The 27,704-nt window shown below is 41.2% G+C and overlaps 1 protein-coding gene across 2 annotated transcripts in view; it reads left to right on the top strand.

The window, feature by feature from the left end:
• Positions 1 to 24,815, top strand: part of SLAIN1 (SLAIN motif family member 1) — a 71,642-nt gene extending 46,827 nt beyond the window's left edge. For both annotated transcript variants that reach the window (XM_067563278.1, XM_067563279.1), the window contains 3 exons: positions 8,413 to 8,568; positions 15,105 to 15,387; positions 23,705 to 24,815. In XM_067563278.1, coding sequence (XP_067419379.1) covers positions 8,413 to 8,568; positions 15,105 to 15,387; positions 23,705 to 23,780 — 515 coding nt within the window. In that variant the 3' untranslated portion in view covers positions 23,781 to 24,815. The remainder of the gene's footprint in view (positions 1 to 8,412; positions 8,569 to 15,104; positions 15,388 to 23,704) is intronic.
• Positions 24,816 to 27,704: the final 2,889 nt, after the last annotated feature.

Below are 27,704 nucleotides of genomic sequence, written 5' to 3' on the forward strand. Positions count from 1 at the left end.
AAGATGATCATCACCATAATACCTGGATATTTTTAAAAAGTAAATAATTTTCCCTTTGAAAAAAATTCAACCCAGTAAATCATTTGTTATAGAAAGATAAGAGAAAATAATAATAAAGTGCATCCTTCATCCAACAGCAGTTAGCGCATTTTGTTTATTTCAATATGTATTTCACCTCCGGTTTTCTAGTTGCTTCTAAACCCTCCTTAGCTTAGTTGCCACCTTCATAAGAATGAAACAAATATTTCAGGTCCCTTTAAAAGCTGCATTTTCCTTTCAGAAAAGGTAAATCAGGAGCAACTTTAACATTCTTATATAAAATTTGGTGAGGGCATGGCAGGAGCCTTGACTTATTTGGAACTATTCATTTTTCTTTGAATTATGACCTCTTGCTGGTACACTCAGCAGCATATTGGGTACACTTGGACTCCCTCCACACATTAGCTCAGTATAAAGAGAGTAGTGAAAGCATACAATTGTCCTAGACCCTGTCTACACTTATCTCCGAGATTCGGCGGCAGTCGATGGGAGTTACGCAAGCTACACAAAAAACTTGCGTAACTCCCGTCGACTTCTCTGCTTCTGTTCTGCGCGGCGTCTTCATTGCACTGTGCCACTTTTGAAGGTGGTCTTAGTATGTTGATTTCTGAGTTGACTGAGCGGGTCGTCACTGATTGCTCAGTCAATCCAGAGAAATCGATCTGATGGCAGCGACTTTGCTGCTGTCAGTGTAGCTGTAGCCCTAGACTCTGTGAAAGAGAAGAAAAGGAAATGTATCCCAGTTGCCTCTGAAGTGCTGTTGAGAATGGTGGTTCATGGGAAGAGGGCATGGAGGGGTGTGATCCTAAGAACTTGTCAATGTCAACTGGTAAAGCGGGTTGCAAGAATATTTTGATCCTGGTATGTACATTCTGGTTCACCAGAGTACCATGTAAGATCTTAAATGACAGCAAGGATCATGCTAATCATTGATATAACTGTGCAATGCATGTACAGATACTGTGTAAAAAGTTATATACATATACACTGGAAATATGTTCTTATAGTTTGAATCAAGGCATTAGATCCCAGCAGAGGTAAAAAAGTGGTTTCCTGCCAGACCAGAAATGTTCCTCCATCTGTCTGTTGAAACGTAAATTGAGTATTGTCTCGTTCATAGTCACCAGTCTGAGCCAAATGCAGATAAAGGGTTATGAGATTTAACAGAAAGAGCAGAACATCAGGGGAAAAGAGCCTTACCTGCGGGATGCACTTCAAAGGGGGGGTAACTGGGAGATAAGGAAAGCACCCTGTTATCTTGCACTCAGGAAGTTAGCGGGCCATATGGCTACATTCTTGAAAACACTGTAAAGGGCATTAGGGGTGATCTGACCTTATTTAGACTGCAGGATAGCTTGTTAAGTTTAGTCTCTAGAGACCCCTAGTAACCTGTTGTTTCCATTATCCATACTCATTCTCCCTCAGCTCTTGATCTTTGACAATAAACTTGTTGTTTTCACTATAATTATATCTCAGTGCTGTGGTGTTAAACAAGGATCTGATCCTGAGCTGAATCATACACTGTTCCCTTGGGGGACAGCAGACTTGTTATTTCTGTGAGTGGAGGAGGTGCTGGACACTACAGGGGAATGTTTTGAAGGGACTTGGGGCCTGTGGTACACCTATTGTTAAATTGCAAGGCAAAATAAGGGCTGGCATAGCTCAGAGGAGATTGTTTGGGTGGCTAACAGCCTGGAGGTGTCAGTTAAGCACAAGTAAATCTCTCTCTTGCTGGAGGCAGGGGGAGTCCTGGGTACCCTGAGAACCATCACATTATATACCTCCTGCTGTGCTGGCAACTTTTCTACTGCAATCTCACAGTATTTGACCAAGGGATGGCATCCAGGAAATCATCCTACTAGTGCGCTGCCAGCTGGCCAGAGGCTGACAACAAGGGCTTGTGCTAAGAGGTCAATAAGAACCATCATTTGGCGAGATATACCTGAAACGTAGAGTTTCTATGAGGTGATTTCCAAGAAGTTGGCAAACCAGAGAATTCACCAGACAGGACCTCAATGCATGGAGAAAATCAATCCCTCAAGAGCAGGTAGTGGAAGACTAAAGACCAGAACCCATAGTCTGGCAACTCACCAAGAATGTGCCTGGGAGGTCACTGATGGTCAGAACCTCAGGGGGGATAAGAAAGTGGATCAGGGATGACCTGCTGAAGATGATGTAGCAAGTTTTTTCCAGCTCTTGCAATTGTAAAGGGAGATACTGGAGTAAGGCCAGGAGAACCAGGCTGCAGCACTGGCCATGCTGGAGATGGAGCAGAAGATGGCAGTGGATTTCTCTGAACACGACTGGATAATAAGGGCGCAGGAACACCAGCAGCAGAGCAAATTTTTTGACTGGATGATGGGCATGATTGCCTGCTGGCAGCAGAACATAGCAGCTAGGACCCTGCCTATGTCCTAGTCCAGCCTGCTCTAATGGCCTCCCTCCTGACTATCATGTGCTACAGCCACTGGACAATTCTGGATGAACCAGTTAATGCAGTCCATGAGTGGAAGTGGACATGGGCAGATATATCCAAAGCACTCCATCCTTGGGTATCCACAGGGGACAAAGAACAATTACACCAATGATATGCAATTCAGTTACATGGGACGTTGATGTTCTTGGCTTTATTTTTATTTTTATTTGTTTTGTATTCATTGCACTTTGGGTTTTGTTTGCATTTTCTTGTTTTACTTTCTTTGATTTGTGGCAGCTGAACTGCCTGTGTTGTTGACTTTTAATATACTATTTTGCTGTTCAGTCCCTCAGTGTTAGGGTGCACAAGACTTTGTAACGTGAAATCAGCTTAGCTTGACAAGAGCAAGGCCCTAAGGGCAATGCTAAGCTTTTATAGCAAGTATAACAAGAGTTAGGCCTCTCAGGAGCAGGACCCAGACACTGTCCTCTGACAAGCCTTAGCCCAAAAGAGGAAGTGCCATGGGGCCTGGAAGATTCTGAGATGAAAATATAAACCTGCTGATGCTCGGTCAGCGGAATAATCACCGTTTTAGCAATAAATTAAGCAGTATCAGCATTATGATTAAATTCTTCTGAAGTAAACAACTAACGTCACCTTATTCCAAGAAGTCCCTAATTAACCGCCAATAGACTAATGGAACATAAGATAAGACCCAATCCCTGTAGGGATTGAGATACACGTCACCGACCCCAGTGATAGCAAAAAAGGTATAAGAAGGCCTGGTAGCCCCCTCCTCCATGGATCTGCGGAAGCGCTAGCGGCTGCCTCGGGCAGGATGGTTCCCTGGTCGCCACTTGCTTATCAGAACGAAACATGGGTCTCCTCGTTCTTGTATTAGTAAGCACCCTCCTTCCCGCTTAGATAGGTCTACCTCTCCTAGCTTAATGGGCCCCCAGGAGTATATTGCCGTGGGTATCCTCTTGATGGGTTTCTTCTGTGCTTTATGGTTCACCTCACTGTTTACTAAGTGTTGCTGCTGCTGCTCAGCCAGCGATAATAACAACAATAATAATGATTGTGGGCACTTTCCCCTGGTATAAAATGCATATATCCACCTGCAAATTGTTACTCCTTACCTTTTATGTGGATAGTAGCCTCTTCATACTTTTCCTGGTGTGGGCAATAGTGCTAGAGATTCTGTGGCACTGCTGCAACCTTGATGAGGTTGCCCAGGGGTAAAGATGCCCACTCCTATGTGTCATAATCTACTCTTTACCCTTATGGTTGATTGTGCCTGTATTTTACTTCTCGTATTGGGCCTTGTGCTGGAACTTCTGGTGTACTACTGCAGAAGGTTTACGGTAACTTCTCTTCTTCACTATCTTACTTAATAAATAAGCTATTTTGAAATCATTTTGTCCGTTTGCTCCATCCCGCCACCGAGATATAATACCGAACATTACATTCAGTATGTGAGTACTTGGGAAACAATAAAGAAATCTCAGATCAGCAATACATAAAATTGATGATCTCATGAGTAAATTGATAGTCTGCTGATTTTTGTGCTCACATTTCCCTTTCCTCCTCCAAACTAAGGGTCTGGGCACACAGGGCATCCCTTATTTCTATTGTTCTCCTCGACCCAGCTCCAGTTACCAGAGGTGCACTTTCTGGCTGCCTGTACTGTGCCTCCTCCATGACCAAATGACTGCTTCCATCCTGTGCAGTGGCTCTCCCTCTAAGCCCTTTGCATCTGAACTGGCATAGAGCAAGGCTGTATACTGGCACTGTGACACTGGGTCAGAAAAAACTAAGTGACTTTGAAAGTTGCATGGCCCAAATCTGACCTTTAAAGACATATTAAAGGAAAATACAAATGCTAGTGAGGGTCATTCCTTACAAGTAGAGTAGAGCTTTGATATGCAAGTATTGTTGGTAGTTATTTGATTATGTTTACATATATCTTGTTGGAGGTTAACAGTATAAACTGCTTTTCTCTCTACTTCTGTTCTATTGATTAAGAATTAAAAAGGAACATATTAACATTTAGATGGAACTTGAATGTAACAATGCTATTGTTTTTATTTCTCTTTGAAGTTTAAGTAGTAAATACCTGTGAATGGTTGTAAATGGCCAATTACCTTGAGCTGATGTAACTAGTTGGTGTGCACAGGACATAAGAGATGATGCTTCAGAGCCACAAGTAATCACCTATTAATTGTTCAAGGAGGTACTTGCTGTCACGAAGATATTGGTCAGCCTGCATGGATCTATAAAAAACTATTGGACTGATCCTTTTTATCTCAAATCTGTCCAAGTTTGTCAGGGAAAGTTTGGATCGCAAGATTGGGATCCCAGCACCAACCTAGAATCACTCTGCTATATCTCATGGTAGAATTTGAACAAACCCTGTGCCTGACTATTTAGTCTTCATTTCTCTGGACTGGATTTCTAACAAAGAAGCTCTAAATGAGGACTGAGTACCCCCAAGCTATTTGGGTAATATCAGAGACTTTGCAATTTAAGAACTTTGCAACTCAGTTATCATCTCCACTTTGAAACTGACCTAAGAGTTTTATTTTCATCTGTATATGTATACTGACCTTTTAACCATTACTCTTTCCTTTTAAAAAAAATAAATATTAGTTTAGTTAATAAGCATTGGCTTTAAGCATGTATTTGGGTAAGATCTGAACTATTCATTAACCTGTTCTGTAATATGTCTGATTCTTTGGGATTAGTAGAACTTTTTTCATATGATGGATAAAGACTTTCAGTAATCCGCCTCATATTTGACTTGGCTATCTAGGTGCTAGCAAAAGGGTTGGATAGTTTTAAGGAAACTGTTTTGTCTTCTGAATAACCAGTGAGGTGATCAGAAGCTGTTCGTTACTGGCTTGGTATATCTTATGGAAGAAAAACCACCAGTATTTAGGGCTTTGCCTGCCCCACTGTTTTCCATTTGCCCAGTTTAAGCTATCTTGGCATGGCTCCCCTGGAGGCCAACATCACGGGCACCCACTCTCATCTCCATTTTCCAAGCAGCTATGAAAATGGTTATCCAAGATCGTCTGCCACAGGGCATTGGCATCCAATATCAGACTGACGGCAACCTCTTCAACCTCTCCCGCCTGTATGCCAGATCTAAAGTAACATTAGCAACCATAACTGAATTCCAGTATGGAGATGATTGTGCTGTAGTTGCACACTCAAAGAAGGACCTACAACCAGCCCTTAACTGCTTCTCTGAAGCTTACAAAATCCTAAGGATAACTCTGAACATCGGCAAAACAAAAGTGCTCCACCAGCTTGCTCCCGGTTAATCATTGGACATAGCAAGGAAGATCTACATTGACCAACAGGAATTGAAAATGTAGAACACTTTGCCTCTCTTGGCAGCCATCTCTCACACAGGGCAAACATAGACATTGAGATTCAGCCCAGAATTCGCTGTGTCAGCCTTGCCTTTGGCAGACTGTCTCACCGGGTGTTCAACAACCATGACATCAGAACATACACTAGACTCTTAGTATAAAAAGCAGTGGTAATTCCAACCCGCTGCGAGACCTTGGTGACGTATAGAAAACACCTGAAAAACCTGGAATGCCAGCACCAGTACATTCTCCAGAAGATCCTCAACATAAAGTGGGAAGATCATCACATCAACGTCCGTGTCCTCCCGGAGGCCAAGATCTTCAGTGTTGAGGCCCTGATTATACAGCACCAGCTGAGGTGGAGCAGGCACTGTGTGCATATGCCTCATGCACACCTACCAAAACAATTGCTGTACGCCCAACTCACCAAAGGAGAAGGGAAATGCGGAGGCCAAAAGAAAGACTTTAAAGATCTCCTCAAGACGAACATCAAGAGATTGACATCACACACTGGGAGATGGTAGCCCAAGAAAGGGCTAATTGGGAAAGGCTTGTCAGAGAAGGAAAACTACTTTTGAGGTGAATTGCCTTTCCCTAGTTGCAGAAAAATGTTAGAAAAGAAAGGACTGTCATGCTGCAATTGTGGCGCAACCCTGCCTCCCAACACCACCTCCAACATCTGCCAATGAATCTGTGGCTCAAGGATTGGATTCCTCGGTCACCAAAAGAACCCATATAAAATAAAATCTGTGAAAGAGAGCATCCTCGACTTTTGAGAAATTGCCAACGACTGTGCCTGTGAACCAATGCAGGTGTTAAGCCAGCCCTGACCACATCCTCACATATGTTGTGCAGTGCACAATACACCCCAGTAATGTGAATAGCATAATGCCCAATGGCATCCAAATGGTTTTGTAGGCAGTGCCATCTTGCCTTCAGTCAACTAAATGCACATTCCATCACCATCCTGCAATCCCTCAGTGTGTAAACTAAACCTTCTTTTGCCAAGTGCTCTCACATCTGGATAGGGCTTCATAAACCTGGGCAGCAGAGACTGAGTTTCCCAGAATAACAGTGGGCATAGACTGATTCATTGTGATATCCAATTTAATGGGTGGGGATAAAGCTCCAGTTTGAAAATGCCAGATCTCTGGCATACCTTGGCATCGTGCATCCTGCAGATGCATTTCATGTTTGTACCCATGGACCTCCCTCTAGGTTGACCAAGGCCTGCATAATGAGCAAGTAGTATTACATATCCAGTTTACATATTCGTGTGCACCATTGGGGGCAAGGGGGTTGGACTAGGGGCTCATGTGCACCATCAGTGGCTCAAGAACAGATTAGGAAGCCCTTATGCTCAAATCCTGCTATTTTTGGGGGGCCATTAACTATTTTCACCCACCCATGTTGAATCAGAGCAATAATTGCTTTGAAAACATCCATCACCATAGCACTGACAGTTACTTTGCCAACGCCAGTCTGATTAGCCACTGACTTGATAGGCAGCTTCCAGATAGCTGATTGGCTGGATTAACTCTGCAGTGAAGACATTCTTTGAGGTAGTTCTTTCGGGTCAGGATTGAGGTCCACTAACAACGCATTGTAGAAAAACTTTACTGTGCCTGTATTATGGCTAAATGGAGGTCTTCAGTTTCCAGGGCTCTCAAGTTAGCACCTTCAGTTGCATTAAATTTTTCCCTGTCCAGCCTCTTTTACTTAAGTTTTGATTTTTAAAAGAAAAAAATTATAATTTTATACTTCAATAAGGGTGCTGAATTCATAGCAATAGTTGATGCTAAGCTATTGTCTAGACAAACATTGCTTTTCTGAGACGTAAGATGTGTGGATAACCTAAGTTTGAGTTAACTTTGATAACCTGAGTAGCCTGTTTTGGAGAGATGCTTATCAATGGTGTCCTTATCTTATCCTTTCAAGGAGGGAAAAGACAGGAGGGGGCCAGTAGGTAGGAATGCGGCCAAGAGAGGCATTAAACAAATTGGGCCCTGAAGAGCACAGAGTTTGATATGACTCCACGCAGGGCCCCTGTTTTTGAAGTTGTCATAATTGGTAAATTGATAGTTGATACTATAGCACCTGTCGTAGTTCTGTGTACTGTAGTTATGAAGGCAATAATATTACAATTGCTGTTAGTGACTATTAAAAAAAGTGTTTAGACAGAACTCCATTGTCACTGTTTGTCTCCAGTTAGCAGCTTCAAGGATTAGTAGTGCTCATACTTGAGCTAACTTGGATATGTATTTAAGTGAAGTGATCAGAGGAGACTGAACTATGACAAATTAAAATTCACTATGGCTGTGATTTGGACTTGACCGTAAATCCTAAAATTCTTTATCCAAGAATCACTTCAAGCTGATCTGAGTTTGCTGTGTTAATATATTAGTCAGAAAGGTTCAAGCAGTAAACAATCAGTATGTAATTTATATTTTCTCCCATGGAGACAACACATTTCTTATTGTTGAAATAATTTTGCTCTAATTTTAACTGTCCGCAGAAGTCAGTCAGATGCTTGTGATGGAAATCTTGACATGACTATGGAAACGGTTTGTTTTGCTTCAGATAAACTCAGAAGAAGTATGCCTAACCTAGCTCGGATGCCAAGTACTCCCACCATTAATAACAATGCTAGCTCTCCAGTCTCGGTGAGGAATAGTCAAAGCTTTGATTCCAGTTTACATGGAGCCGGTAATGGGATTTCAAGAATACAATCTTGTAGTAAGTATACATCTTTTATTGCTCATTGTTGTGCGGAAACCCACTGCTTTGTGGAATTGTGGAATATTTTACCCAAAAATGTGGACATCTGGTTACATACTGTATGGAAAGTTGCAAAGAGGCATTAAATCATCTTGGTTCTGCCCCTTTATCCATCTCTGAGTTTTTTCTGTTTTTGTTTTTGAAAAGAACTTCTGTCCAACTTTGTTCCTTAACAATGAAGGCTCCTTCATTCCTCTTTTCCTCCACACTCAGTGTGCCTCAAAGACTGAAAACAAAAACAAAACCCTCTATGTTTGATCTCCCTGATGAATACACCAAAGCAACTGAATTACACAGTGTATGATACTGGTTTATTGTACCTTTTCAACATTTATATTACAACTAACAATATATCATTGACTACAATGGTAATTTTTAGGCAGTAATACTTTTACAGTACATTGTACAAAAGTTGTCTTGAAACACACAAGAATGAATCAAAGGAATTCTCACCAATTTTACATTTTTAAAAGTCATGATGGCATTACTTTTTATTCCAGATGTTCATGTAGATACTCTCACATATTATTATGGACATAGGAGGAAATTATACCAGGTCATGTGCTTAGGAATATTTGCCTGAATTTCTGTAACTAAGCTAAAACGTTGTTCCGTTGTTTCGCTTTTACAAAATATACTATTATCTTGAAAATAAATAATTTGTTTGTGTATTTTGAGTGCAAATCATTTGATAAATTGCTTATGTGTAATATAAGGCCCAAATCCTGCAAAGACTTACACATATGTCAATATGCACTATGAATAATCCCTTGATTTCACTGTGACCATTCACAGTGCATAGAGGATCCAGGCCCAAATGAGTTTTCTGTATGTGTTCTTCCAAAATACATATTTAGAAACAATATGGCTGTAATACATTTGCAAGATACACAGTTGGATGGAGATGTATAAAATATTTGTCATGTTCAATTTAGTCAGAATTCAAAACCTACTATTTTAGATTTAAAAAAAATATCCAAATAGCCACCAAGGACCAAATTCAGTGCTGGTGTGGTAGTCCAGGTCTACATATGTAAAGTCAAAGTCTGCACTGTCACAAGGCCCTCTCCACGTTACTTAAATCCCACCGTCATGTTTGCTTGGTAGGTTGGCCATCTGCATCGCAACATGGGCCTGCTTTGGGCCAATGCAGAAGGTCACCTTGGGAGCCTCCTGGCATGGGTGAGAGGGGGGACCACACATCCACATGTATGTGGACCCTGTGTAACAAGTGTGGAGGGACTTTATAACAGCCTGGCCCTCTGGCCTTTCGTGTATGGAGGTGAACTTCATCTCCCCAGACACCACTCACACAGAGCTCAAATAGTCAGACTCTAAGCATATATGGGAAACTCCTCTATATGCTTCTTCCTAGCATGTAATAATGAGCACCATCCAAAAAGATGTGCTTGTCTTCAAATGAATTATTGCTCAAAACTGTACATAATTCATGTAAAAGAAAGTTATGTTTGTGGTATGGTATTAAACTTCCTGCAGTGCTTTATGCAAAAATATAGTCAGATATAACGTACTGTACTCATTTACTCAGCCCATATCATAGAGAATTCAGCCAGTTGTAGTTTGAGGGTCTCTGCAATCATTGGGGTTGATCCTGCCAGTGGTGCAAAGTGTAGCACCACCACATATATGCGGTCTGCAACAGCATTTGATCATGTTTCAGATGTGAGCAGAGAAGGAGAGAGGAATCAAAGATGATTCCCTAGCCTATGGGCTTACTGACAGAGGATGGTGGTGCTATCAACTATACAGGAGAACAGAGGCCGTGAGGAAAGTTTAAGAGGAAAGGTTATGAACTCAGTTTTGGTCCTGTTAAGTGAGTCATCCAGAGCGGGATGTCTAAGAGCCCATGAGAGATACAACATTGAAATTCAGAAGATGTGTCTTTCCAGTCATCAAGTGCAGACCACTGGATAATGAGCATTTTCTGATGTGATACAGTAATTGTGGTTGCAACTTAACACACTTTTTTTTTGTGAAAAAAATGAAGGTTTTTTTTGTTCAGATGTCATCCAGGTCATGTCTTGTGACAGGGTCAGATTAGATGGCTACCAGAGAGTGCTAGATGGCCAATATATCAGCTCCAGGCTCAGCAAGTCCATTTTCCTTTGGTAGCTGAGCAGGGGTTACTCCAGGATAATTAACACACCTGGAGCCAATCAAGACCCTGCCCAGGACTTGTTAAAAGCCTCCCCTCCAGAGAAAGGGTTTGGCTGGAGTTGTGAGAGTGAGGCGAGCTACCAGAGCGTGTGAGCAGGCAAGACACTGTCAGAAACCAGGAGAGTTTAAGAGAAGGAGCAGAACACTGGCAGAAGAGAGCCCTTCAGTTACCAAGACTGGGGGAGGGAAAAACCCTGCCTGAAGAGGGCGAAGTACCTTCCCAGGCCTGGAGGCCTGAGGGAAAAGACTGTTCCAGAAAGGAAAGATTGAACTGAACATTTGGTTTGGGCACTACCATGCCCAGTGGGGCTGTCAGAGGTCAAGAGCCTCCCCTGGCAAGGAGGCCAGGAAGGGCCCGTGTCCGAGCAGGGTAAGGACATTAAGTCAAGGGGAATGGGGAAGTAACCCAGGGAAGCTTTCCTGAAGCCACAGCGTGAGGCTGCTACTTGGGTTGGGGCCCGGAGTCGAGGGTGGGACCGCCCGCCCCCATCTCCTACCAGCCATTCACTGGAGGGGCAAGAGCCCCAGCGAAGAGGCAAGGGCCTCTGAGAACCAGAGATAGCTGCTCGCTGCTGGGTCCGAGTCCTATCTGAGAGAGGCTGTATTACCCTCACCCACAACTAGAGGGTGGATGAACACTAAGGGGTGAAGCAGTTCCCTGACCTACCACTAGAATGAAGCGCTGGATCCACCGAGGTAGAGAAAGAGCTTTGTCACAGTCTGCATTTTGATGATGATAGATAGTAATGTCATGGAATAAAATTGGAATTTAGGGAGACCTGCATTTCAGGTTTCAATAATATGTGCAACAACAAAAACATTCAAGGAGAACAGGTTGTTATTGTCTTCTCTTGTGCCAAAAGATGAATTATGAGTAGGTGGAATAGTATGTGCATTCTAGTTACAAAGCTGGGTATGTGGAAATTATTGATACAACTGGATGGAAAAGTAAATTATTCTTTAAAAAGTGAATAGTTAAATTACAGGTTATAACTGTCTTTGTTCTGAATTAATCTGGTAAATGAAAAGAAACAAACATACATAAAGCTCCTGGTTTCACAATGCACTTGTGTGTTGTCGCATGTTGGCTGGCTCCTTTAAATGAAGCAGGTCCAGCTTCCCTATGCCAGGACAGGTGCTCCCAGTTTGGTCAGTTAAGAGGGTGAGGTAGGACAAGGGGTATAAAAGACCAGGAAGAATCAGAAGGGGAAGAGGTCTCTAAAGCAAGCCGTAGGAGATTCATGGGGGAAGACTGAAGGCAGGAGAGGGGTTTGCCAGCTGGGCACCCCAAGCTGGAGAGCCAGAACCGGAACTCTGGAAAGGACTGAAGGCAGGAAGGGAGCAAATGGAGTTGCCTGCTGACTTCCAAGCCAGAGAGCCAGGCCGGAGAAGGTAGCGGAGCAAGCAAGAGAGCTATGGAGGGGCTTATCAGGTGTCTCCATGCGGAAAAGCTGGCTGAGATAAATGGACCAGGGGGTGTGATGGATGTTTCTAGCAGAGAAACTGGGGGTGTGGGGGGGGGGGTTCCTGATGGGAAGGGTGGGGTTACATTGAAGCTGGAAGGGTTGGGTTGAGTGTCCTGGCAGAAGGACAGGAGAGGACTAAAGAACCTGAGCATGGTGGAAGACGCTGAAGTATGACTTGTGCTGCTACATCAATGGACTGGAGGTTGTGGGACTTTAAGGACTATATGAACTGGGGGTGTTTGAGGACTTGGCTATAGCTTATTTGTTTTTGTAGTAAACTGACCCCAAGGAGGGGTACTGTTGAGGCAAGAGAGCCTGTTGAGGACTCATTAGGAGTCTGAGAGGGGAAGAGGGACGAGATCACTAGCATTAGGGAAACCAGTTGAAAGGAAGCTTTCAGGGACAAGGGGGAAATGTTCACGTGTGTTTAAGTGTATGGGTAATCATGTTCATTTCAATAGAACTTTTCACCTATTTAAAGTTAGCACATGCTTAAGTGCTTTGCTGAATCAGGGCCATAAGAGTTATTTGAAATCTAGTTATTATGAGGGGAATTGGTTTGAGGGGAGCGAATAAAAGTTCAGGTTTGCCTCTGTGTGTACTGTTGAGTGTTCACATTGTATTTAATATGTGCTGGGTATGTTTATAAATCTATATTATTGTTATACAACTTTTTGGAGCAGTTTTATAATAAAAATGTTCTCTGAAACAATACTGAAGATGTGTTTTAAGAGAAGCTTTTTATAGCAAATATGCAGGCTTAAATTTTACTAGTACAGCTAATTGAATTACACATATATATTTTGAGCAGAATTTCACCTCTACCAGGAGGTAGGCATAATTTTTACATATAAGAATTGACTGCTGTGAACTTAGGGTATGTGTGCACTCCACCTGGGCTCCACAGATTTGTGGTGGCCAGGATCACGCTAGTGTGCTTAAAATAGCTGTGTAGATGGTGCTTTGATGTTGCACCCTCAGGTGTCTGAGCTGCTGCACTTACAGAGCTATTTTTAATGACTTAGCATGAGTTTGTGGGCCCAGGCTGGGAGGCTTGCACTCAGATGCAGTATAGACATACCTTAGGTGTCTTAAATACTTGAGGCCCTTTTGTGTTTAGTTTCCATGTTGTGGATCATAAAATATATGCAGTTGATGCACACCAGAGGGCAGAGTTGTGTAGAGAATCTCTATATAAAGCTTTTGGAAATTCTGGTGTTATCCTGAATTTGAGTGGTGTGTTTGTTACCCCAGAAGTTGATTAAGCTAATAGCAGCCATATTTTGTGCATTCAGCCACCATGAATTAAGAAAATAGAACACCACATAGTTAAGGGTTAATTTGAATAAGCAGGGCTTCTAGAGGCAAGGTCAGTGCAGGCTAGCAGTTTCTGTTAATCAGAATGGGATTATGAGAGAGTAGAGTCAATAATTTGAGATTGAAAGAAAACAAGTGGACTGGAATCTTAAATTTAGGCACCTCTGATACAGAAGCTTATTATGACTAAGATTGTTAAGAATGTGTTGTTAATAAATAGTTATTGAATTTAGGAGAAGTGATGACCCAGTAGAGGATCACTGATTTATGTGTTTTGTGATAGTTAGTGTAAAAGGACAAGATAATAGAATGTGCTTTGGAGCAGTTCTCTGAAGCTATGGAGAGATTTTTTCCTGACACCTTTACTTCCTGGTGGGGAAGCGTTCGGCCAAGGCTGATCTGCTGTAGTTACTCAATACCATCCCAGATTCTAGGTAATTAATTGGGCTGCTCCAAACCTATTGCTTATGTCTGTGTGTGCTCAAATCTAATACTAGTTTTAGATAAGAACACTCTGGCTTGTATTAATCTTTATCAGATGGAAATGCTGTGTTCCCACTGAGTTATTCCTGAAACCACGTGGAGTGAAATAGTTAAGTTACCACTGCTGTGTGTTCTGGAAACCCTGGGTAACACCAGCACTGATTTGAAGTGATAGTTTGTGTAAGATTGAATGTGGAATCCACTGTCATATTCAGGAGCAATTTTATAACCTTTTGGCTGTTTTTATACATAAAGTATAGATCTGTATATGTTTTTTGTAATGCCAAAATAAAGCTACATTTACACTGACGGTGGCAAAATTGCCGCCGCCAGATCGATCTTTCAGGATCGATTGAGCGGTCAATGAGACCCACTCAATCGATCAGGAAGTCGACTGAGTAAGTCCACCCCCTCAAGTAGCGTAGCGCTGAGTCGATGGGAACGCTGTTCCCAGTGGCTCAGCGCAGTGAGAACAGCGCGCAGAAGAAGCTGAGCAGTCGATGTCAGTTACGCAAACTACTCTACGTACTTTGCGTAACTCTCGTCAACTGCTGCCAAATCCCGCGGTCAGTGTGAACCAGCCCTAATTGTCTTATTATGAAAGAAGTAGCATGTGGTTTATAACAGTTTTTAATGATTTGAGAAGAAGAATAAATGATGATTTCAGCAATTTTCAAATACAAGTCTGTCATGTTAAAGCTTTAATTACATTAGAGGGATTTGGCTTGTAGTTAGAATAAATACTGAATCATTGCAGAGCAAAAGAGGAGTAAGAAGTAGGGGGTGAGATTTTTGTCTGGTGATTTTATTTCTGTTTGGTGATAGTTTTTGAATTTTTACTTAAACCAGACTAACAGATGCATTCTGTATTTTGATAGGAGCTAAATTTTTAACCTGTTTACATCTGGTTTGATTGAAACAAAAGGTCGCCTTCTGTAATGATGAATGCATTCAGCACTCTGCAGACTTATTTAGAAATAAGTGCTAATACCTCGTACTATGTGGTGTGCACTGACATTGTGTACTTATTTTCTTACAATCCTTTTCCAGTTCCATCTCCAGGACAACTTCAGCACAGAGTTCATAGTGTGGGACATTTTCCTGTGTCTGTCAGACAGCCTCTCAAAGCTACAGCTTATGTAAGCCCGACTGTACAAGGCAGCGGTAGTATTCCCTTATCCAGCACCTTACAGTTATATTCTAACACTGGAATTCCAATGCCAAACAAGACTGCAAATCCTGGGACTGTAGGACGTAGTGCTCTTCCAAGACCATCTTTGGCCCTAAGTGGGAGTAGCATACCCAGGAGTAAAATTGCGCAGCCAGTTCGAAGGTAAGAGAATTTTCTTCTTAATGAAAAGAGCTAAATGCATCTCCTTTACATATAGACAGCCTTGGCTTTGAGAACTTTTTTTTTTTTTTTAAGTAGTATGAATTTTATTTTATTACTGATCTTGGTACAAGAAGTAGGAGTATGTTAATAAAGTTTGCTGATGACACAAATTTGGGAGGTATTTCCAATACAGAGAAGGATTGGGATATCATACAAGAAGATCTGGATGACCTTGTAAACTGGAGTAATAGAAATAGGATGAAATATAATAGTGGAAAGTTCAAAGTCATGCATTTAGGGACTAATAACAAGAATTTCTGCTATAAGCTGGGGACGCATCAGTTGGAAGTGACAGAGGAAGAGAAGGACCTGGGCATATTGGTTTATCACAGGATGACTATGAGCTGCCAATGTGATGTGGCTGTGAAAAAAGTTAATGCATCAGATGAGGTATTTCCAATAGAGATAGGGAGGTTTTAGTACCGTTATACAAGGTGCTAGTGAGACGTCATCTGGAATACTGTGTGCAGTTCTGGTCTCCCATGTTTAAAAAAGATAAATTAAAACTGGAACAGGTGCAGAGAAGGGCTACTAGGATGATCCGCGGAATGGAAACCTGCCTTATGAGAGGAGACTCAAAGAGCTTGGTTTGTTTAGCCTAACCAGAAGACGGCTGAGAGGAGATATGATTGCTCTCTGTAAATACATCAGAGGGATAAATACCAGGGAGGGAAAGGAATTATTTAAGTTCAGCACCAATGTGGACACAAGAACAAATGGATATAAACTGGCCATTAGGAAGTTTAGACTTGAAATTAGATGAAGGTTTCTAACCACCAGGCGAGTGAAGCCCTGCACAGCCTTCCAAGGGGAGCAGTGGGGACAAAAAACCTAGCTGGCTTTAAGATTGAGCTTGTTAAGTTTATGGTGGGGATGGTATGATGGGACAGCCTAACTTGGCAATTGACTGATCTTCGACTACTAGCAGTAAATAAGACCAATAGCCTGTGATGGGATGTTAGATAGGGAGGGTTCTGAGTTACTACAGAGAATTCTTTCTGGGTGTGTGGCTGGTGGGTCTTGCCCACATGCTCAGGGTTTAGCTGATCGCCATATTTGGGGCCGGGAAGGAATTTTCCTCCAGGGCAGATTGGCAGAGGCCCTGGGGGGTTTTCACCTTCTTCTGCAGCATGGGTCATTTGCTGGTGGATTCTCTGTACCTTGAAATCTTTAAACTATGATTTGAGGACTTCAATAACTGAGTCATAGGTTAGGGGTCTATTAGAGGAGTGGGTGGGTGAGGTTCTGTGGCCTGCGTTGTGCAGGAGGTCAGACTAGATGATCATAATGGTCTCTTCTGACCTTAAAGTATATGAAAAGTTTATGGACTAAGGCTTTTAAACAAAAATGCTTTTAAAGGCTACTGACGCTGGGTCAAATTCTGTCCTCAGTACATTTCTTTCTCTTTAAACAATGAAAACTGCCCATTCATAAACCCCAGTGAATCCTAACAATTAACTTATAAGTTACATAACCACCCAGCAATGTTAAATAATTGCATACAGGTAACAGTGTAATTCAGCAAGCCAAAAGTAAATTAAAGCAGCTCCCATTTTACCTCCCTTTCTCTCCCCTCCCAGAGAACAACCTCAACCTTCCCTCTCTAAACCCTGTCAAATAATGGCTTGCGCATTGCGCCCCGAAGATAATCCAGTTCCAGCTATTTCGAACAAATGGTTTGAGCAAATTCAAGTATCCCAGAGTTCACATGGAGAATGGCTTGCTGAGAGCCCCCTCCTTTCTGACTGCAGCTGTGGCCAAATGGCCCAGTGAGAGAGGCAGTGTGTCAGGTAGGCAGGTCGCATGCCAAGTAGGGCTGTGTAGGTCATGACCAATGCCTTTTAAATTCCATCTGGAGACCAATAAGCAACTAGTGCAGATAATGGAGCACTAATGTCATTTACTCCCAGAGAAATGTCCTTTTTAGCAAGTGAGCTGCTACAGTCTGCACCAACTTTACAGTCTGCACCATCTTTAGTCTCCAAATGGTTTTAAGGTATAGACCCATATAGAGCAATAGGGTAAGCTTAAAGTGATAGAAATTATAATGTAATCATCTAACTGCAATTGGGAGTCTAAAATAAACTTTCAGTTATGAACTCTTCTGACTGATGTGGGATGAATTCCCTCAAAAATACTTTTGCCATCTCCAGCTGCTTCCTTCAATCCACTGTATATCACCTTGGTCCTGTCTGGGCTGAGTTTTGGCCATGTACCTCTCATCCATGCCCTAGTTTCAACTAGATATTGGCAAGATCCAGAAAAACTGTTTTGACTCTCAGTTTTGCTTCAGTGGAGTTATTCTGGTTTTACACCAGTATAAATGAGAACACAGTTTAGCCTACTGTATTGGTGCAAAGGGGACTTCAAAAAAGAACCATCCGTTTCCTCTTCTGTGAAGTGTGTACTCTTAGATTTCCAATTTAGCCTTTTTGGTTCTCTGCTGGAACTCACTCTCTTTTGGAATAGGAACTGTTTATTGTAGAGATATCTGTCTCCTTGTGTTCTTTTCCTAATTTCACATCCTTCTGTTGAGCTCCTTTTCCTAAGGCATGCAAAACTTTGCACAGAAGTTGTTAAATTATCAGTTGCTGAAGTTGCAGAAGTCATGGGTATCTGTAGTACTGGCAGAGAATGCTCTCAAAGGCAGATGGGTTACCCTTCTTGTTTGAAGATACTGCTTACTAAAAACAACAACAAAAAGTAAACAACCCCCCCAAAATTCTTGGCTAATTACTTGGAAAATACATAAACAATTAAATTAATATGAAAATATAATAAAAATCAGTACTGCGGACGTGTAACCAACCTAAATATCCATTATATTGATATCATTCTTACCTCCTTTCACCTCTTCACATGCTTATAGCCTGTCATGTTACCTGTTATGTCTAAATGGAAAGTCCAATCCATCAAATTCATGTTGATCAAAAGCAATTGTCCCAAAAAATACCTCATCCCACTGGGATGAGAAGGAGGTGCGGTAACATAAACCTTTTCCTGGCCTACCAGTACTAGCTTTATGATGTGCAACCTGAGACACTGAGTCTTTCTTGGCTACTTTCTTCACCTCCGGTAGCTAGGGGTAGCTGCTGCCTTGTGTCTTCGCTGTCTGTGTTAGCCATTATTTTCAGGGTTCTCAGTCCAGTTGGACCAGTCCACCTCGCATAACACCCAAGGTGATATTTCAGACCCACCTTCATAGCTGACGGCATAGCTCCAACGAGCAATCCCCTATTTCAGATGTTACACCCCTCCACCACGATGAGGTACAGGTTGGACATTGGGGCTTGATGTGGGACATTCGGCCCGTCAAGTCCTTGCGGCCACACTGGAATGAACCAAATGGTGAATGATCTCTATGGCCGATCGTTGGGCTAAGTGTTGAAAAAGAAGAAGAATCAATCAGATGCTTGTGTAGCATTTTCTACAGTGAATAGTCTCATGTAACATTAGCCATGTTCGCAGAATTGGGCCTTTACACTGTAAGCTCCTTTGTACATAAACTGCATCTCTTTTACCTTTGTCAAGTCCTTAGCACATTTTAGGCATTAAATAGATAATAAAAATAAATAATTGGGTCACTGCCTTAGTTGAATAACATCTAATTTTAAGATAAATGAAATAGTTAAGCAGGGGGAGAATGTACTGTTGATTGTTTCCTTTTCATTGAAATACTATATGTAATATTCTTATGGGTCTCTAAGATTTTGACTATAAAATTTTTCATATAACTAATGGTAATGAAGGGAAAGATGCACAATACTGCTTATTAAAACTTGAGCCAAATAAAAAATAGACTTTTTAGAGCAGATGTACAGGCATGGTATTATGTGCTACCCTAGAGCCAGACTGATGATCCCTGAAGATAGTTACGTTCCAAGTAGTGGTTCAGTGACAAGTTTATGAGTCTGAAAACAGACAAATTGGAGCTCAGCCTGGAGCTCTTCAAGTCTTCAGTTTTTTCTCTTTTTAAATAATAAATATAGGTAATAAAAGCTTCTACTCTTTAGGGATTTTATTGGGGTAAATCCAGCCACTAAAGCTTAACCATTATCATTAGAATAACTTTTAAGAAAGAGTATTTCAGACCACCAGGGTTATCAGTCTGTTTCCATGAAGAGACTGAAAAGTCAAAAAAAAAAAAAATGTTTTTAACTATGATTATCTTAAAATTAAAAGAACTGATTTTTTTATTTTATTTTATTTTTTTTACATCAAAATGGGAAGCCTGGCAAATGTTTGCATTGTAATATTCCTAGATAAACGCACATTCGAAACACAATGGTTTCCTTACAAGACTAGCACATGGACTAGAATGTATTTTGTTGTCTCTGGTTCCTTCATCAGTATCCCCTTTGGCCAGGCTGTTAGATATCAAAGTGATGGACACGGGTAATAGGGCCTACAAACTCCATAGACAGAAGGGAGAGAGACTCTCCTGTTTACAGTCAAGCCCCTTGACCACACCCCCATGCAGATGCCAGAGCTTCCAGTGCTGGAGGCAGGCACCCACAGCTGCAGCCAATAGAAGAAACAAGGCCTGCTCTGAAGGGGAGAGTTCAGAGAAGGAAAGAGAAACAGAAGGGCTTGGGACAGCAAAGGGGCAGCGCAAGGCTGCCTCCATGACCACAGCCAAGAGACTAAAGCAGACTGCTAGACTCAGTTAGAACTGGTGGTCCAAGGACTGTCCTGACTGGGGGGACAAACTAAGGACAACCAGTCAGAAGCAGCAGCGACCTCTCAAAAGACCGCACCAGGAGCCAGTGATAGCTCCTTAAAGTAGATAGCTAAGTGCCTCACATAAGGTCTCCCTATATTAGGCAACTTGAGCATTTGCAGCATTAGTTCAGGTACCGGAAGCACTTATGAAATGCTTTTGTGTGTTTGCATTTTATTTCACAGCGTCCAGTTTACTAAAAATTAGCTGTTTTTTGTATGCCAGCGGCCAGCCTTATTTAAAAATAAAACGTTTTTTTGTGAGACTTACAAAAGTCTAAAAAAAGGTCTTACAAGCTTCACATCTGTTTTAACAATGCTAACACGCAGGTGGGCCAGACTGGTTTCCAGCTATGCATTTGTCCATGTTCACGGAGGCCTATGGGCCTTAGCATGAACTGGCACCTGGTCTGCCAGCATCACAACAGATTTTATTGATTTTTCTAGTGAACTTTAGAGATACTCCACTGGGGTAGAATTGTGTGAAACCAATTGGGTGAAGTTTGCCCAAATTTCACCAGATCTTTCTAGTGAGTTCAGTTGCTTGCACTCCCTGGTTCATCTGAAAAGGAGAAGCAAACCAGATGAAACTTGCCGAACCAGCAAACTTCCCTACGCATCCCTGCTAAGCAGATACTCCCATCCTACATACCCTGAACCTTGCCTTTTTTGGTCCCCAAAGGGCCACCAACTGGTGGCCTTCTATCTCCTTTCTGCTTTCGTCTTTTTTGGAGGAGTGAGCAATTGGCTGAACTGCTCTCCTCTCTCAGCCCCTCATGGAGAAGAAACTGGTTAGCTTGCTTTCCCCCTCACAACGAATATGTTTTATGTAAAGAATCATTTTTGAGAAAATGAAAGCAGCTCTTTCTTGCTTACAAAAAATGTAAATGATTTTAGAGCTGCTCGCAGGCTGTTAGTTACGGCAGTAATTTTCCCTTTGAGAGAACTCTGATTAAGTGATCAGTTTCATTACACAAAGTGCCATTTAATAGTTCTGCATCCTTTCTAATAGTGCTGATAGGTTTAGTAATGTGGCATTGCTGAACTGTACACTTCAGTAGTTAAAGGTTGAGTCCCAGCAAAGAAATTATTTCTCTCTCTCCTACCTAGCCCCAAAGATTACTTAAAAAAGAATAGTTCACATAATTCATTCTAAATTCCAGCCCCTCTTCGCTGTCTTGTTGCAATGTGGACTGGGAATTATGGGGCTTGAACTGCTTAAGCTGCCAGGAAGAGTCACGGGTGGCATTGCTTGTGTGTAAAGGGCATGTCTTCCCTCTGCTGCCCTAAGGCTTTAGCATGGGCGCAAGAATAGAGCCTGGAGTCCTATAAGGGTTGGACCCTGGGAGGGAGAAGTGTGTGTGAGGGGAGCCAAAAGTGTTATGAATGTAAAGAAAATGGATGGAAGCCCAGTTCCCCCTCCCATTAAAAGTTTAGAGAGAGCTCCGTCTGCTGTTTCAATCTACTTTTAACCACTAGACCACTGACTGCAGAGTAAAGCAAGAATCAGCAGTTTATTTACCAATTCCATCTTCCTTGCCGCAACTTGCCCCCCTCCTCCAGCCCCAGATGCCTGAGAGGAAGCAGAATCAGCCGTAGTTGTAACTAGAGAGAGAGCAGGGAAGGGAGCGAATCAAGACTTGAGAGGATGAAAACTGGCTTTCCAAGAAGCAGTAGCAGGGAATTGGAGCTGGCTATGGCTCCCCCAAGAAACTGTTGATGGCTCTCTTAGCAGATTTCACATCACCACATCTAGTAGCATTTCCAGCCCCCGCACAGGACTCTGCCTCCCAGGCCCACCATTTAATTTCAGCAAAGTGTGATGTAATCAAAATACGGTGGCTGTAAAATGTATGTGGCCCTCATGAAATTGTTAAAGAAGCAGAAGGAGCAGAGTTGGATAGTGTGTCAAACTAATTGTCCCAGGCAGGTTTTCTTTAAATCTCATTTGAAACAGCTATCCTCAATAGTACATGGAAGTTTGGGGGATAGTTAATTGCTAAGGAATTAATAATAAATATCTGCCATTAAACTGGCTGTTACATTATGGCGCTAATGTTTCCCACCTTTGTTTTCTGATGATATGTTTTTAAAACTTGGAATAGGCCAATTTCAGGAAGGCTCTCGCTCCCCTGGATAATACTTTTTGCTGCCACTGGCAGAAAAATACAGGTGCTATTTTTATAACGTACTGTGGTTTGTTTGTTTTGTTTTTGTTTTTTCAAATGCAGGTTGAGCACAACAGTTTATGTGGGGGAATGTCTCTAACTCTTTTTTTTTTTTTTTTAAACTGAAATTATTTTCTGCAGTCTATGTATTGGGATGTAGCTACTATTTTTAGTGACAAAAATGTATTTGTATCACTTTTTAATCCCATTAGCCCTACAGAGCCAAAACAGCTAAGTGAGAGGGAAGGAGGTTATGTTTGATCTTGTGCATCATCGACAGAATTGTTACTAAGGACTGGTCTACACTACAAAGTTTTAACGACAAAAGTCAGTTTTTGTCCACTAAACAGTGGAGGTGCACAGACTAAAATGCTCCTCCCACCAATGTAACTCCCTTGCTATGCTGATGTAATAAAACCACCTCAACAAGAGGTGTAGGGCTTATGTTGGCTCAGTTAGGGTGACGCAGTGTCAATGTAGATACTGTGTCCCTTACATCGGCTGTGGGGCTGTCATTTTTGTCAATTTCATCGCTCTAGCGCCCCCTGAGAACTGAGCAGCTGGTCTCCACTCCCAGCTGGGAGCAGGGTGAGAAGCCCTAGGCAGCTTCCCCCTGGGAACGGGGATGGGGAGAGCCACAGGCAGCTTCCCCTGGCTCCCAGCAAGGACCGGGCAGTGGCGAGGGGGGACAGCCCTCTGGAAGCTTGGGAGCCTGTGGGGCTCCCAGTAGGGAGCTGAGAGTCCATGCGCTGCTGTAAATCAACCTATGTTAGGTTGACTTATTTTTCTAGTGTAGACAAGGCCTAAGTCTCCAGCCTGTCTCATCTGTGCAAACCTATTGAAAAAGATGAGATTACACAGGTCTCCAGAGGGCCTCATTTGGCTTGCAGAACTTTTATTACTGGTGCTATGTGAGAAGTAAATAATTTTTTGTGGACTGGAGGGAAAACAGTGGAGAGGGGTAAAAACAAGAAATGAGCTTTTTTTCTGTAAATGTGGAGAAGAATGGGATGAGCAGGACAAAACATCGGAGTGATGAGAAGAGTTGGTGACGGTGGGGAGGAAAAGGAGGACTGGGAGTTTTACTTTTTGTCCCAGGCTCCATACTTGTTCCTGCATCAGGTCAGAATCACACCCTAGAGTTTAAGATTGAAATCCTGGTCCCGTTGAAGTAAATAGCAAAATTTGCATTGCCTTCAATGGGGTCAGGATTTCACCCCATAGTTATACCATTTATATTATATTAGCATAGAGCAGGGAATATGCTGTGGAAGAGTATTCATGCATGTATATATGGGAACATCTACAAGGCCATTTCATTACATAGGTGACTGATGCATGTCTTGTTGTTCTCATATTTTTAAAAACAGCTTTCTTCAGCCTCCAAAGCCTCTTTCTTCTCTCAGTACTCTACGAGATGGAAATTGGAGAGATGGATGCTATTGATGTCGGATATCCCTGAACAACGGAAAAGAAATATTGTGGTTTCTATTACCCAGCTGGCTGGGTAACTGTTACAGGAAGGGAGGGTCCCACAACACTAATTCCCTTGGGTTTTAACACTGTATGTAAGAATATCCATTATACACTGTCATTTTTTTTAAAATGAACATTAGACTAAATATTGCACTTCGTCATTTGCTTGGAAAACTGCAATGTTATCAAACTAACAGTTGTGGTACTATTATTTAGAACTTAAGGCATTTTTACATATGTGCAAAATACCAGACATACTTCCTTTGAGAGAGTTAAGAAATACCATTTCAAACAACGTTGTCATCTGGTAAGATAATTTATTCAGTGTACTTTGTAATGGCATTATGCATTTTGTTGCAGGTTTGGGGGGTCTATATTATGTACTTGGAATTATGTTTTAGTGTTTCCAAGAATTTTATTTTTTGCACTTAATTTCTTTCACACTTGATTGAACCACAGAAAGGGGATTTAATTTTTGTGTGTGCCATAAATAATATTTTTGTGGTGATGTACTATTTTTTAGCACTGGGAACATATCCTTCAAAAACATACCATGGGCAATATGAAAGCAGTATTTTTTTATGTTCCTAAAGCACAAAATAGTAGCATTCACTGGAAACTGCCGTACAGCTGGGTCAACATAATTTTGTCTTTCATTCATTTGTTCAAATGTTAATTTATTATCATAGTGTTTTGTATTTATAATGGCAGCATAAATTACATTTCACTTAAAAGATGCAATGGTCACTAAACGACAATTAGTTTTTCAATACTTTTACAAAAAATAAAATTGTAATGTTTTATTAATGGTTGCTTATGGGAAATGAATGAGTTTTAATGCAAATAAATCTTTTTGATAGATCTTTTACAAAATCCAGTTGCACTAATCAATGCTTTCTTATAATGGCATATGATTTACTATTTGATTACAACTGTGTATACTGCTGTTTTGGAATGTTTCAGAAATAAAGAATCTATTTCAGCAATATCATGCTGTGCTTGAGTGAGCAATGTAAATATTGTTTGTTTCTGTTTGTTTTTTCTATCTATGGCATAACTTTATTACAACACTTAGCTACTGAAGATTTTATTATTCAGCCTTTGGAACACATTGAATTTTTGCAAGAATGTGCAGATCTCCAAGGACAATAAGAATTGAATCTCTTTTAGCCAAATTTTACCTAGAATACAGACAAATTTCTTTTTGCCTTAAAATTACTTTTGGAAAGTATAAAATGTCTTGAAACAAAGCAGAGTCTGCAAGCACACTGTTATATTTGTCTTGATAGGAGTCAGAGCCCTATGTACTGTGATTCTGTGACTGGAATTTGTCTCAGAAATGTATATCAGAATATCTGACTTCCTTGATTTGCTTTTAAAAGTTAGAAATATGTACTTGCAAGTAGAATACACCAGCTGTGAAGTGAGTGTATGAAACTGATGGAGTCATGTCTTCATATGGCCAAATACCATTGTTCAGAGGTGCAAAATGCATTTTAACTCTTACAAATTCAGGTGAGCATAGAATGTGTTTTGCTCATTTTTTTTAAAGTGATCCTAAAGAAAATATCAAGAATGGAAAATTTGGGCTCCAAAGTTACATGTTTTGGAAAACTGAGTATGTGGAAATCATTTTGTAAGACATTAGTGAATTTATTTTAAAGTAGCAGGTGATGAACAAAATATCTCCTGTTTTTAAAAAAAGGTGAAGTAGAAATTGACTTACAAATGGTAATACTTCTGTTGTACACAAGAGTGCAGTATGCACTGTGAAAATACTTTATTTTTATTAGGTAAACCTTGTATGTTCCCCAGACTCTTGGTTTAAAATTTATGTACATGATTTTTCCAGTGCTGTTTATATATGATTATAGCAAGTTACAGCTGGATGCCCAACTGATTAGTGATTGTGATTTTTTTTTTAAATCACATAAGAATATATGTAGATAACTGGAGAAACAAACACCACCACTATTATAAAACTTATTAACTCTTAGAGAAAATTGGTAGGGGACACAGTTTTTCAACTCTTTTTTGAACTGCTCAAGGTTTATTTAACACCCACAGATTAGCAATGCATCCCTCACTCATGTAAGGGCTCTCTAACCTTATAAAACTATTGCCTTAGTCCTCTTATGTATTTTCTGATACTGCCAAATAATACTCACCAAGAAATCCAGGGTACAAAGAGTTGGATCTGTTCTAATCTGCATCCTGTTCCAATCTACAGAAGCCAGCATTATTGTTCTCTCCTTATAGCTGGGATAGCTGGCATCTCCGGTGAAACTAGTAATGACTAACCAGGTATTGAAGAGTGCCCAATTGTAACAGATGTTTCACCACAGCCACCCCCCTTAGCTGCTAAATGCATGAGATCTATGGGTCAAAACCACCTTTGTCACTCATAATTTTGCATGAGCCAGAATCTCTTCCAGGGCAATGCAGAGTGCTAACAGCTTGACCGTACAGTACTTGCTATCTTAAAAAGTCAACATTTACCAAGATACCAGAGTTACTGCCTATTCCAGGTAAAGGAAAATAGTTTGGCACCTTTGTTTGGTAAATATTGATGAATGTTCCATTTTTAATATGAATAGATGTGTATGTACAATTATATGATATATGGGTATGTCCTATAACTAGAGAGGTGTTAATTGCCCATTTCATTTTAAGTGGCTTCTTGCAACATGTGTTAACCCCTTTTGTTTAACAATCTGTCCCACTTGGATTTAGCTGAGATACTCTGGTTACATTTCCCAGACATGAAGAAGAGCTCTGTGAATCTCTAAAGTTTCTCTCTCTCACAGACAGACATTGGTCCAATAAATAACAGATATCATGTCACTCCTCTTTCCTCTATGTACAATTAGGCAATTTAGGGAAGTGCACACTTTTTTTTTTTTTTAATTGTTATGTTTAGTCCTACGGCAGGCAATATATCCGTATCAGTGAGAGATTCTTGGAAAGAAAGAGGTCCCCTCTCAGTGCCACAGGTGATTTTTATTTATTTATTTATTTATTTTTTGGGGGTACATTTCTCATTGCAGCCAATGGGATTTACTGCAGCTCCCTCAGAAATGAAGTAGTTAAATTGTACTGAATTAATCAGTGTTGAACTGAAGTTAAAATTGAACTTGGAAAGATTTTTACATACTAAGCTCTCTGTTCAGAGCTGATGATCTCAGATGAGATACACTTGTGTGCCGTGGTCTGACAAAGCCGGCAATTAGTTCTAGGCGCAATTCAAGATGTCGGATTTAACCTATCAAGCCCTAAATGTGTGTCTTGGCTATGTGAGAGATTGTTCCCCTTCTACAGCAGCCTTTCACAGAGCGGCCCAAAGGAGAAACGAAGCCAGTGGATGGATGTGTTCCACTCCTTGATCTTGGAACCTGTTTCCACTTCTATGTGTAAAATCCAACTGGCCTTTAGGGCAGGCTGCCAGGCCTCATTCTCCCGGGCTTGGAAGAAGAAGCTGAGCTACGGAGGGTGGTGTGTGTGAATCCAAACAGAATTGGATAAGTGAAAAGAACAAAAACAGCTACTGGTTTATTTTTCTAAGATTTGTACATACAATTAGCATAGAATGTGAACTGAGATCTTGACAGGGAAATAAAAGAGCCAACTAGTTTTCAGTTTATTTGATTTTTTTAAAAATGTACGTATAAGTAACTTTCTTAGGTTACAGACTACCTGGATTAGAGTATAAAATGAGCGTTGGCATCTTAGGCTCTGTCTACATCTGTCACTCTTGGGGATACAATTCCCAGCTCAAGTTGACAGCCTCGCACCAGCTCTCATTGAGCTAATGTGCTAAAAATAAAACATTTCTGCTGCAAGCTGGACTAGTCTTCTCAAGTACGTGCTCATCCGAGACACTAGGCATGATCTTGG

Source organism: Emydura macquarii, unplaced genomic scaffold (assembly GCF_026122565.2).
Source record: "Emydura macquarii macquarii isolate MOO-44397 ecotype Brisbane River unplaced genomic scaffold, CSIRO-AGI_Emac_v2 contig_2473, whole genome shotgun sequence".
Classification (NCBI taxonomy): Eukaryota; Metazoa; Chordata; order Testudines; family Chelidae; genus Emydura; species Emydura macquarii.